Source organism: Arvicanthis niloticus, chromosome X (genome assembly GCF_011762505.2).
Source record: "Arvicanthis niloticus isolate mArvNil1 chromosome X, mArvNil1.pat.X, whole genome shotgun sequence".
NCBI classification, from domain to species: Eukaryota; Metazoa; Chordata; class Mammalia; order Rodentia; family Muridae; genus Arvicanthis; species Arvicanthis niloticus.
Window position 1 is genome coordinate 22,762,761 of NC_047679.1, and position 13,854 is coordinate 22,776,614.

The 13,854-nt window shown below is 40.8% G+C and overlaps 1 protein-coding gene across 6 annotated transcripts in view; it reads right to left on the reverse strand.

Annotated features, from left to right (window-relative positions):
* The window catches only part of Gpm6b (glycoprotein M6B), a 142,619-nt gene that overhangs the window by 37,924 nt on the left and 90,841 nt on the right, over window positions 1-13,854 (reverse strand). The window contains exon 1 of one of the 6 annotated variants that reach the window (XM_034484865.2): window positions 4,255-4,706. The exons of 2 other annotated variants lie outside the window; for them this stretch is intronic. In XM_034484865.2, coding sequence (XP_034340756.1) covers window positions 4,255-4,315 — 61 coding nt within the window. In that variant the 5' untranslated portion in view covers window positions 4,316-4,706. Of the gene's footprint in view, window positions 1-4,254; window positions 4,707-13,854 lie in introns of those variants that run through there. 3 more of the 6 variants (XM_034484862.2, XM_034484864.2, XM_034484861.2) reach the window with 3 other exon arrangements.

Below are 13,854 nucleotides of genomic sequence, written 5' to 3' on the forward strand. Positions count from 1 at the left end.
TCATGTGTCTGTGTATGTGGTCTAAAGGGGGCAAAAAAGGAAAGGATGTCTTTGGACTAATCCAACTCATCAGCCGTCCTGGTGAAAGGAAGTGGCCCTCGTTGCAGACACTGGATGTTTTGCATGTCCGTTGATGAAGCAGGACTAAGAAACAGTGTCACTAAGTAAGAGCTCTCACCCTCAACTGACCTGCATTTACAAGGACCAGAAAACCACAAGCTTACAATTTACTGCCACAATAGAGGTTTATGTTCAATTTCAAGAAGACAAATCTGATTTTTCAGAAAAGGGGTTATATATGTATATATATATATATAATATATATATATATTGTCTAATGAAAGTAACATGGCCAGGTTGGTAAGAAGTGTGCTCATGGAACTGATAACAGAAAAGAAACAACTAGACCAACACACTCAGATCGTTTTCCACATTTAAATTTTCTTAAAAAAAAAAAAAAAACCAACACCCCCCTCCCCCTAAACCATCACAGGATGCCATGTCATACCTACCACATATGTCCCCTACCATCTGGCCAGCCACTTTTTGCTACAACCTCTTCCCCAGGCACTGTCACTTCAGATGCTCACCTTGGCAAACTCTTACAAAGAATAATTGCATCTAAAACTTTCCCTGTACCATGTTCATATAGATGAGTTAGTAGATGTCAGTAAGAATGCCATGGATCCTTCAGAATAATCTAACATGTTAAATGTTCCAGAGAGGTTCTTTTTTTCCTCTCCTAAACAAGCACTGATTCAAATTCATCTCTTATTCCAACTTTGTCCTCCAATTTATTTTCAGTCAACATTATTTCCAATTTACCACATTTCTCTCTTCCAACGTGGCTAGAAACTTAACTTGATACTTGGATTCTGGAATTGGTTTCAGCAATGATTTACAGGAACCGAACTGGCCTGCTTATGATTATTCTAGTAGATTCCAATTTCCTACATGGAATAAAAATAATTTTCATCGCAGATTCTGTTGCTCCCCCCATAACAGAGCTTTAGAGTTATTTGGGTTCAATTGTCATCTAACCCACAATGACATGCTGCCAGCAATTCCAGACGCATCTGTTTTCACAAATGACACTAAGTGATACTCCACAGAAACAAATGGAAACCCAGCTTTCCATCTTTTCATTAGCAGAGCCATCATCCACTTCCTTTAATTGCCTTATTCATTTTCTCTGCTCACTCCGTCTTTGCTGAATTTGTTTACTCAGTTCTGCCACTTTAATTCTATGCTCCCATCTAAAAACCTGTCACTTGTAATAATTTTGTGTTTGCTATACTCATCTGAGAAAAACCCACTGGTTTTCCAACCCCCCCAAACCCCCAAAAAACAAAAAACCAAAAAAACCAAACAAAAAACCTCACTATCACTACCAACAAAACGCACAAATCCTGTGTATCCCTGAACACTTTGTATGAATTTTGGTGGCTCAGCAGCATGCCGGGATAACGCTGTGAGAACACTGCAAAGCAACAAACCCTTCCCCCTTTGTTAAGATTTGGATCATTTTTGTCTGAAATAAGAACAAAGCAATTCTGATTGAGTTTCTAAAGAACCAGACCTCTTGGTGGCAGTTACTGAATCGCAATAGCTCACTTGTGTTCCCCTATGTAAACTCCCTCTGGGAACAGACACTAACCAGAAAAGCTGGGGTCAATTTATAAATCTTAGTTTAATTTGCATTCTTCATAGACACTGTAATAACTATCCAAAGCTATTCATTCACAAGCTGTTGGGTGCTAGCCACTGAGCATCAGTACCCCTAATTAACAGACAGGCATTGCCTCTGCCCATCAACAACTGACAATCAGTGGGAATATATGCATACAAACCTCTGTGAAGTAACAAAAATGTAGAGGATTATATTTACGAACTAAGAACTCTTAAAAGAAGAAGAGGAAGAAGAGGAAGAGGAAGAAGAGGAGGAGGAGAGGAGGAAGAGGAGGAGGAGAAAGAGGAGGAGGAAGAGGAAGAAGAGGAGAAGGAGGAGGCTCTCTAAGTTCCAAAATCACACAATTCATTTTATAAATAATAATGTTAAATTTATAAATGTTAAGGTCAATGAACTAAGCATAGGTTTTATACACTTAACATTACATCTGAAGAAATACAGAAGTGATGGGTGTTCAGGACCCTTCATGGTTACTATTTTAGGGCAATGGGCCAGTGAACTAGGGAATGACAAAGATACTTGTGGGAGTTTGGACTTTGTGTAGCTAGAATATGAACTTGGTCATCCAAATTAAGATGTGTACATAACTCATCTTGCAGAAATGCTTTGGGTGGGTGGGTGGGGTGTCCATGACCACAATCCTTGTTGCGGATTGAGAATAAATTTTCTGGCCCAGATTCTTATGTATCATACATGTGACCTTAGCTTAGTAGCTTGTCATTTTTAAATTACTTAACAACTAGTGTTTATGAATCCCGGTCATGTTTAAAGTTCCTCTAAAAATTGTATTTGCTTCTAATTTTGCCTCTGCCATTAAATGTGTAAATAATGCAAAATAACTGCAGTCTGTGAGACCAAATGAGAATAAGCTACACAATTGGCTAGTGAAAATTGTACGCCTTTTGTTTTTGAGAGAAAAACAGAAGGTCAGAAGTCACAGTGGTTTTATCTGCCACAAGCAAACAGGACGTTAATAAAAAGCATGTATAAAGCAAAAAAAAAAAAAAAAAAAAAAAAAAAAAAAAAAAAAAAAAAAAAATCACCCATTTTAGGAGAGAAATGCTATGAACTGTAGTAAGTTTCTTCCAGGATACAAGTATATTATCAGACATACAATCGACTTAGTACTAATTGTGACGGAAATGAAACTTGATAAATATTCCCAAGAGTTTCTCTTATTGCTATTTGACCATTCACGCAGATTAGAAAAAAAAAAGATGAGAAAACAATCAAATGCAAGAAAAGGCAGAGAGTCTTTTGTTAGGGGAGAGGTAGACTTTGTACTGGGATTGAACTCAAGTACCGACTTTCAAATTAAATTGCTGTGTACTTGTTGCCCCTGAATTGTATGTTTCAAAGAGGTTAAATGGCAAATCTGTGGATTGTATCATGTTTCTATAAAACAAATTTTAAAAATGAAATTGGTCTGTTTGGATGAAATGTTAATATAGGCAGAAAAAAATTCTATAGGAAAATAATTGCCCTTTACCCAAATGTGCTGTGAAGTTGAACTACATATAGATGTGTTTTTCATATTTAAAATGTTTAACAGCAGCAATTTCATATGGCTCAATCCATATATTCATAAAGAAAACATGACTCAAGAATTACTATTATTTAGTGACTGCCATTGCGTGTAAAAGCCATGAGAAAGAACCTTAGCATGACGCTTTTTTTTTTAAACTGAGCCAGTGCAGTTATAAAACATGTTGGTGCATTTTATGATGGTTTCTATCTTGGAGTGAAGAAATCATTTACAGTACAGCTATATACACTGTTAACCTAACACTGGCCGAGATCTTTCTATGGGGCATCAAACTTGACCTTAGAGGCATAGCGTCTCTTTTCTGCCATTTTCTTTGTGCAATAACGATAATTTCTCCAAAATCTAAATATCAAAACAGTGAAATGGTCCGAGATGTTCTTTAAGGATGGAGCCCTTGGGCAGTTTTTCTTTCCCCAAATCATTTAAGTCTTAATTAGCAAAAGATTTTTTTCCCTTCTATCAGTGCTGGCAGACAAAGCTGATATCCTCTTTTAAGCTCCCACTATAAACGATTATTACATGTCATAGTCTGATACATGGAAAGAACAATCATGTTAGAATTTAAAATTAGAGCATGTCTAAATCACTCCAGTATTATTGGAATCAAAGCATATTTAGCATGCATGTCCCTCCAGGTCTTCTTTAGCATTAGGACAGAATAACACATTCCCTAATCCCTGAACATAGCATGCAGAGCACAGGACTTAAGTTAGGATTAATTATTTTAGTAAAAATAGAGAGACGGTTTTTCCCATCCAGAAGCCTAAGGTGACAAACTACAAACATGCTTCTATGAAATACCATGTTATATAGAAATACTTAAAACAGAAGTAGAAGAGATGTACATTATTAATTTAACATTAACCCCCAGGATAAAGAAAAAAACCCACCCAAAACAAGACCACACCACCGTGGGTTGTTTTAGAGCCGTTTTTACAAGAGACAAAACCTGGCTAACCCCTTTCAAGAACCCTGAGTCAAAAGCTTTAAAACAGGCTATTGTCAGAGCGCTGGGTACCTTTTCTCTCTTGGCTTTGTTCAGTATTTTCCTCGGCTGCAGTTTCCATGGCTGGCTTCATACCATCCACCAAAAATGCTTTTCCCTGCTTCCCCACAACACACTTTTCCCCCTCCTCTTCCTTTTCTTTTAGACTCCCCTCTGTCTCTCTTATTTACACCCGCCTGATTGAGAGGCTCTGTTCTTCACTACAGTAGATTACAGTGCCTTCCAAGATGCAAAAGTCTTGTCAGCGTCAATTTCGCTCTGCCTACTGGTCCATAAAGACAGCTGCCAAGGAGCAGGCGACCATACGTCACCGAGGATCCCAGTTATAAAACAGCCACTCTGTGCCCCTACTCCCAGTGCACCCCGGGAAGCTCCTGCTCCCCCACCAAGCTCTTCTCCTCTCTCTCTCTCTCTCTCTCTCTCTCTCTCTCTCTCTCTCTCTCTCTCTCTCTCTCTCTCCTCCCTTTTTTCTTCTTGCCAACTGCAACCCAATGAATACTAATTAATTCTCCCAGGAAATAATAGACTTGTGACATCAGAGGAAGGGATGTGGAGGAGAAAGAAAAGAGCCCCCTCCCACCACGTGACTTGGTCAGACCACACTATATGTTATCTCTCAGGAGAACGCCTGTTTGTCTATGCTTCCCCTTTCTGGGGCATCAATTTTGTTTATTCTATTTGTCCCCAAACCCTGGAAAAGTATCTTCGAAAGATATACCCTTGCTCTATTATTTAAAAAAAAACCAACCAAAACCCAAAAAACTTTTGTTTCACGAATCTCTAGACAAGCTGACTTTAAAAATTATACTAACGACAAAAGAATAAAGGTATTCAAGAGGAGAGACATTTCAAATAGATTTAACAATGGTGACAACAATTCAGCATTAGATTCTACTTCTTTGTATTAATATACAAAAAATTTTAGCTCAAACACAATTTCTAAAAGGGGGCACATGCTTATTCAACAATCAGTATATTGAAAGTATATCTATCGGATATTTTGGTGGTTTCTAATATGAAAATCAAGTGTGGGTTTTTTTGGTAGGATGTGATTACATCTGCATAGAGTATTATTCATTAGAAGTCCCCAGTCAAAATCTCAAGAGGGTACCATTTAACAGCACTCTAAACATCTGGCTTCAAGGCTATTATGCCAACAGGGGTTCCAATGATTCTGATGGCTGTTTTTATAAGCTCTTTTGCACAAGTGAGACCAATGTTCTTAGCTCATATTAAGTATTTAAATCTTTATTTTGATTATGAGCCTTAGTTTTCAAGCATTACTGATTTCACAGACATTTAATAATTGCATTTAGCTCACTCATCTTCACTGTCTTTATTGAAAAAAAAATCTATAACTAAAGTCACATACAAAGATAACTATCGATAACCGCAGGATAAAGGAATCCTAGAGCCACCATAGTTTACCTGACACCCATGATGGGAGTAAATATTAAAGATATATTGGAGGGCCAGTGAAATGGCTCAGTAGGTGAAATTTTCTGCCAAGTCTAACCACTAGAGCTCCATTCCTCTCCCTCTCCCCCCTCCCTTTCTCTCTCTCTCACACAGACACACACACACAGATACACACACACACACACACACACACACACAGACAGACACACACACACAGAGACACCATTTAAAAGACAATTTAGAAACCACTTCTCCTAAAAACATTCTCCAAAGTTTTATGAAGTTTTTACACAATACCTCAAAACAATGTGGGAAGATCCCAAATCAAAATCCTTTACCAGCCTGATCTTTTAATGCTTTGGTTTTAGATAATCTCTCACGCCCATTTATATTCAACATTTCTGCTGTGTTAAACAAGAAAAGACCTTGAAAACCAGTTTGGCCTGCTTCAACACTTTCTTTTAATTTTCCATCTCACTTTCCACTTTACCCATTGTCCCTGAAGACCACGCCCACAGCCAGCTTTCCCCTGAAATGTGGCTTCAGCCTATTTGATTGTCTCTTGGTGAAGGGATTGGGAAGTCACCACCTAAAACTTCAACCTCTGGAAAATAAGATTGTGTGTGTGTGTGTGTGTGTGTGTGTGTGTGTGTGTGTGTGTGATATAACTATCTTCATGGGAAAACTTATAGTGTGATGGGACAATTTTTTTAAAAGCTGAGTCAGAACAACTTAGGTCCATTCAGACCCAAAGGTATAAAATTTTCCTTGTGCATTGGTAAGATGGCTCTTGCTATCAAGTCTGGTCTGAGCTTCATCCTTAGGACTTGAGTGAGAGGAGAGTACCAACTTCCACAGTTATTCTCTGACCTTTATACATGTATATATTATTTTATAAAATAATGGACACATGTATACATTGTTTTACAGACAGTGAAATAAATGAATATAATTTAAAATTTTTAAAGTATAATTATGATTAACTATGCTAGTGGGTTTCTTATAAAATGTCTAACAAAGTCATTAAATTCTAGAACTGTCAGAGGAGCCTAACTTGGTTAGCTCTCCTATTAGACAAACGAGTTTATTTACATAAGAGACAGGGTCTGGTTGTGGTGATGTACCCACCACTGAACCTAGTTAGGAACAATTATTTTAATACTAATACAATAAAAGGCAAAATATGAAAGGCATTCCAAATTTCCTTAAGCAGCTGTTATCTACAATATAGTGACAAATCAAAGCAACTGGACAAAATGTTCTTTTAGTTTTACTTGGAACACCTACAGGTAAATGAGCAATTCATTATTTTTAACCTTATTCATAGCTTTACTTCAGCTAGGGCCATAATTTATGATACCACTTCTGGAAATTACCAGTGTACCAGTTCATAAGCAGCTTCAAAATCTCACAGATGTTTTTATGATCAACCATATGATTCAGAAAGAAGCAATAGAGAACCCATCAAGAAGAAGAAAAAAAACAAAATACATGTTTAAAATACTTTTGAGGTATGCATACATATCATTTTTCATATATATATATATATGAAGAAATGGCTCCCTGAGCTGAAAATATTTCTTTGAGCCCCATGCTGTAAGACAGTAAAGACACTTCTGAAAGCTGATGCAGGAATAAAAGGTGTTGACAGAAAATAAATGTATTACATTGAACTCTATGGAATTGCTGGTACTGCCTTAAAACAGTACAGTTTCATTTACACGCAGAGCTTATTTCATCCACCATGTACATCTGCTAGAGTGCCACAGTGAGCTCAGTACACATGCACATGCTTGGAGGCGTTTCCCAAGTGCAAATGTCTACCAGGATGACCGTGAGCAAGCCATGGTGTCTTCTCCAGGTAATCCTCAGGCCAATGGGCCACAGAGAACTTGCTTAACCAGAGCACTGCTTCCTGCCAACGATATCACAAGATGAACATAAGAAAATCCATCAAGTTGCAAAGTCATCTTCCTATACTTAGCCTAACCACATGACCATAAAACAATTTTGCCCACTGCCTCCCCTCCACGAGTTTCTGGAATTATATTTTAGAGGTTTTGTTTGTTTGAGGAGCAGGGCTCAAAATGACTGAAGTCAAAAGAAAAATGAAAACACCAGGAATAGATTTTTTTTTTCAAATTCATTCTAACTGTGAATTCCTCTACAAGCCTTCTTGGCTCATAGAACATTTATGTCACATGAAATACACCCGGCCATAATCCTCCCTTAATGTCTGATATGGGAAATGCTGTCTAATAAAAAATACAAACTAGAGAAACAGACTAGTGCTAGAAATTCAGAATATGATTGTTAAGAATTGGTTTTTATCCATAACTAGACTGCATTAAAACATTTTAAAAATCCATTTGGGAAGCCTTTTGTCATGCATGATAATTAAATTTCTAATTTTTGTCCTTTTTAGCCAGAGGATTTCAAAGAGCTTGAGGCCAGCCTATGCTATATAGTGAGTTCTTAACCAGCCTCAGCTACCAGTGTGACAACACATAAACAAATCAAAAGAGGGCTGGTTCCCTAGTCCAGTGGGTAAGAGTACTTGCTGCCAACCATGACAATCTGAGTTAGATCCCTGCAACCTACATGGTGGGAGAAAATTGTCCTCTGACCTCCACAAGTGTGCTAAGGTGCACACAAGCTTACAAACACAAAAGAAGTAACAATGTCATTAAAAGATAACAACAATAATTAATGTTTGTGAAATGTGAGTCTTGGAAAATGCCTGTGGATTCAGTACTTATTATTTTCCTTCCTGACATCTTTACTTCATATCTTCTATCTGCTATAGTTTACAAGAAATGACACCTTATATTGAACTAAAAGTACAGATCAAATCAGATGATGCTTATGAATACTTAGGAATGAAGAAGCTACGGACTGGAGAGAAGACTCAGAAGTTAAGAGAAAGAGCCCTAGTTGTTCTTCTAGAGGACCTGAGTTTGATTCCCAACACCTACATGGCAGCTCCCAATCATTTGTAACTCCAGTTCTAGGGGATCTGACACCCTCTTCTGACCTCTGAGGGCGCCAGGAAGGCATGTGGTGTTCAGACATGCAGGCAGGCAAAACACCCGTATACATAAAATAAAGGAAAATGATTTTTAAATTTGAAGTTTTGGTTGAAGACGTAGCTCAGTGGCAGGGTGCTTGCCTAGCAGACAAGGGGCCCTGGGTTCAATTACTAATATCACAAAAAAAAGATGACTCTCCATAAGGGTGAGCTATCATCCATAGTTGTTGTCTTTAAGGGCAGAGGTTGTGCCCGAGTAGATACTTGGCTCGTGTCCATAAATATGAGCACAAGAGAGTTTTTTTCCCTTTTTTTTCCAGTCTCATCAGCTATTTACTTAGTTCCAGGCAGTAACCTCATTAGAAAATTCAAGAGCTGCCAAAACAGCAATTATTGAGCTTAGCAACAGCCAGCCTGAGATATACTCAGCTCCTCTGTACCCCCCTCCCCCAAACAAACAAACAAGCAAACAATTCACAGAAGCAAATGTTCAGAGAATGAGAACAAGTTTGGTAGGTGCAGACTGGGGCTTAACGTGATAGCAACCAGAGCAATGTGGAACAGTTTCCACATTCCCAGCTGAGAAATGGGCTCAGCACAGAGGTACTGTGCCATGAAGTGGCATGTTCCTTTTCCTAAGTAGGACAGGCCACACGTATCTCAAAGTCAATGTGAGTCTTGTGGCTTCCTTCCTCTCTCTCATATCAGGCTTCCACAATGTCAGCATATGCCACACTCAGCATGGGGTCATTCTTCGCTGGCCAGGACATCTGGGTGTTTGAGAAGTTCCTGGCCTTCACTCACTCGATGCATGGGGGAGGAAACTCACTTCCAGTTGATAACCATTGCTTTTAATCTAGTTTTCTACGGTTGCTAGAACATACTCTTATTAGCCAATGGCTCTAAAGCCCGGCTGTACCCTGGAGTCAGCCTGGAGGGTTTAACTATACACCCTTCTCCCTAGATACTGTGACTGGGTAGTGGTCAGCTTGTGTGGTGTGAAATCTTTAAAATCCTCCCCCTCCCACCTCAGGTGGTCTGAACACATAACAAGCCATGTATGCAGCTGGGACACAATTGGCTATTTGGGGAAGGGTACAAAGAGAGGAATTTGATGGACCTATAGGAAAGCAGAGCCAGGGAAATGAGGAAGGCAGTGCTGACACCCATGGGGACCATAAGGAGATCAGGGGATAGACCCTAGGGCCACTGTGACAAAGGAGCATAAACTTGAGAGCTTTAAATAACAGAAATTATTCTCTCACAGTTCTGGAAACTAAAAGTCCAAAGCCAGGGTGAGGAAAGGGCTGCATTTTCTCTGAGGGGACCAGGAGGCAGTTTCATTCTTGCCTCTGTGAGCTTCCAGCAGTCATCAGTGGTCCTTAATGTTCAGTCCTTGGCTTGTTACTGTGCTCCAGCCTCCACCCATGTCACCATATGGTGTTCTCTCTGTGTGTCTCATAAGGACACTGAGAAATCGAGTTGGACTCAGGCCTACCCTAATCAACCAAGGTCTCACCCCCACTTCCTTATGTCTACAGAGTCTACTTCCAAGTAATGGCACTTTCACAGGTACTAGAAGTTAAGATTTTACTGTATTGGCCCCTGGGGGACAATATATGACCTCACTCCCACCTAGGTGAGGGAGACTGAGAAAGACCATCACGTTTGGAAGCCATGTGAGCTATGCTTGTAAAATTGCTCAGCCTAGGCAGAATTTGGAACTGAAGAATTGGGTACTAGCAGCAAGGAGGAACAAGTTTGAGCGGAGGTGGGTGTGATTCCAGAGCAGAAGGCGCAGAGGAGAACACCATGCATGTACCACCTAAGCTCAGGGGGCCTTGGTAGAAGTACTCTCAAAAGAGGCCAAGAATATTGGAGAAGATCCAGACCAGGGGCCTGTCACAGAGGAGAGAATTTTGAGAAGCAGGGGATGTGACATAGTGAAAGCAGTCAGATGGGGAGGATATAGCAAAGACCACTGAAACAGCAAATTTCAATTTCCTTGCCAGTGGTATCGCAGAGACTAGAATGGAAAACCAGTTTTTAGAAGGATCAGGCAGGATTGGGAAAGTGAGGAAGCAAAGGAAAGGATAGGCCATGTAAGGCAAGGAAATGATGTCGCAGATAAAGGAGAAAAGCGCAGCCAAGAGCAAGTCCGCCAAATGTTGGATCCTGCAAAGGCATCTGGGATTGAAAGAGATTAAGATGTAAGTGGAGGTGGATGAGTGGCAAGGAATCAAGAGGCCAGGAGAGCAGGCACCAGCTACAGAGGGCAAGCTGGGACAGCTCCTGTTTGCAATTTGTTTAAGCTCCGCCCCACAGTTACTTGGAAACAGCCAGGTGTGCCTAACTCACTATAAAAGGGGCTGCTTGCCCCCTCCACTCTCTCTTGCTCTTGCCTTCTTGCTCCCTCTCTGTCCTCTCACCCCATTCCCCTCCCCCCCTCTCTTTCCACATGTTCATGGCCGGCCTCTACTTCCCTACTCTTCTGCTCTCTCTCTCTCTCTGCCTTTCTCGGTCTCTTACCCTCTCAACTCCCCTCTCCATGCCCTAAACAAACTCTATTCTATACTATACAGTTGTGTAGCTGATCCCTCAGGGGGAAGGCACCCCCTTCCCTCATGCCTAACTACACATCCACCAGAACATTTATCTTTTTATAAAATACAACAACTCCTCTAGCATGGAAGTGAGAACAAAGGAACTAGAGGAAAACAGATGTCTATCCAACTCTGAGACTCAAAACACTCAAAAAGATATGGTGGTGACTGGCAGGTTACTGGTACAGCCTGCCCTGCCTGGAAAAGTGTACATACATCCATTACCTGATAGCATCCATGTTACAATCTTAAGAGGCATAACCATGCCCAGTAGATGACATAGTAGAAGAGTGATGGTCGTGGCCTTATTAAGGCAGGCAGCTTGCCCCAAGTCTGGGTTGCTTGAGGATATTGGTAGATCTTAAATTTTTAGAATATCAGAGGCCCCAGAGGGTGGAGGAAAGGGAGGGGCAGGGAGAAGGAGGAAGGGAGGGAGGGAGAGCAAGCAAGCTTTTACTATACACTGTTATACTGGGGAATGGATTCTGGCACAACAGTCACACCTAAAAAAATAGGGAGTCAGATGATTTGTGTTTTGTATAGGTTTTTTTTTGAGATGGGGTTTCTCAAAGCTGCCCTTAAATTTGCTATAAAGCCAAGGATAACCTTGAACTGCTGATACTGCCTCCACCTCCTGAGTATTGGGATCTTAGATATACAGTACCACACCCAGTTTCCTTAGAACAGGGGATTTTGTGTATGCTAGGCAACCACTCTACCAACTGAGATACGTTCCTTGTCCCTGCTTGTATTTATTTAAATTTTTTTATTTAAAAAAAGGTATTTATATGAGTGTTTTGCATATGAGTATTTTGCCAATGTATATGTACATGTGCCACGTGCATGCCTACAGAAAGTCAAAAGCGGATCCAATGCCCTGGAACTGGAGTTAAAAATGATTGTGAGCCACCATGTGAGTTCTGGGAACTGAATCCAGGTCCTCTACAAGAGCAGTAAGGGCTGTTAACCGGTGAGCCATCTCTCCAGCCCCTCTTTTCAATGATTTTGATAAAAGAAAATATCTGCTTCTGTGTACCCAAGACATGCATCAGGAGACAGACAGCTGATCTAATAAGAAGATGCTTCTTGGTTCATTATCACATTCCACGGGGATTTTGGGTTCCCTCATTATGGAGTTGTACACCACCAACAGGCTCTTTCTGAAGCCCCTCCCCCCTTAACACATCTATGCTACATGTACCACATCAGTATGAACAAGGGGCAGACCTTCGGAGTCTCTTTGTTAAGCCTCCACTGCAGCTCTTTGAATTTCAGCCATTACTTTGTTGTGGCTCCTTCTTATGTCACTAGAAATCCCAGAGGGTAGAGTATTCTACAAAGAGTGAGCCCAGCTCAATTTTATAGCTGGGAGAACCCAGGGTGCTCTGCTAAGAACATGCCTCACACCATCTGTCAAAACCCCACCCCAGCACCAGCCTTCCCAGCTCTGGCTCTGTTCCAAGAGGGCACAGCCTCAGGCCCCTATCCTTTAGGACGATCTCCCTGTCTACATTTTCATGTTAACCCTTCTTCAATCTCCCTCACTGATAAGTGCCCACTTTCTCCACTAGAAGACAGCCATGCACACTCGCCTGCTTTCCACTTGACTTGGAAATGATCACTTGGGGCAACCCCAACTTTCAGTAGGGCACACCCAAGGAAGGCAACCCAGAGAAGATATGTCTCTGTATCTTTGGCCAGCTTTGGCAAACAGACAATTTGAAGTTAAATCACAAGACATTTGGATGATAATGTATCTCACAAGTTGACAGGAAGAAAGATGATGTGACCCTCTTAATATCCCTTCTGAGAACACAGGTGCGCCAAGGAATCCTTTTTTTTTTTCCCTTTTTCATTTTTTGCCTAGGAGTTACTTACTTCAGTCCTCAAACACACATTTTCCCCTGGACTTGAGTCAATGCAAGGATTAATGAGCTTCTGTCTAGGGAAAGGTGCTTTCTCAGACAGATACATGGACACCACCCCCCCCCCCATTCCTCTTAGACAGGCAGACCCACCCAAGACCACTTACAACACTGCTCATTTCACACTCATCTGGGACACAGAAAGCACCAAACAGTTAGAGCTGGCTGACTTTGTATATATGCACCAGAGACACTCGGCCAGATGACTACATGTGGAATGGTTCTGGTTACATATGGAATGCAGTGACTGGGCTCAACACTGTCTTTATAGAACCATAGCTGCCCACGTGTGAAATGTGTAATACAGTCCCTCACTCAAGGACAAGGATTACAGGCATCTTCTCCACCAGCATTGCTGAGGGAAGTTGACCCACATTCTCATTCATTCATATTCTCTCTCTCTCTCTCTCTCTCTCTCTCTCTCTCTCTCTCTCTCCCCTCTCTGTGCCCTCCCCCAGCCTTGAGCAGGCCAGAAAGACCTTGTTTACCACAACTTCCTATAGGAACTTAGAAGAATAAACTGCCTGCTGAGCTTGCCTAGTAACATAATCCAGCTGAAACAAAGGATGTGTTTGGTGGGCTTCCCCTATATATACACAAGTGCTGAATATTAAACTTTGAGCCTTGATCAGAGAAC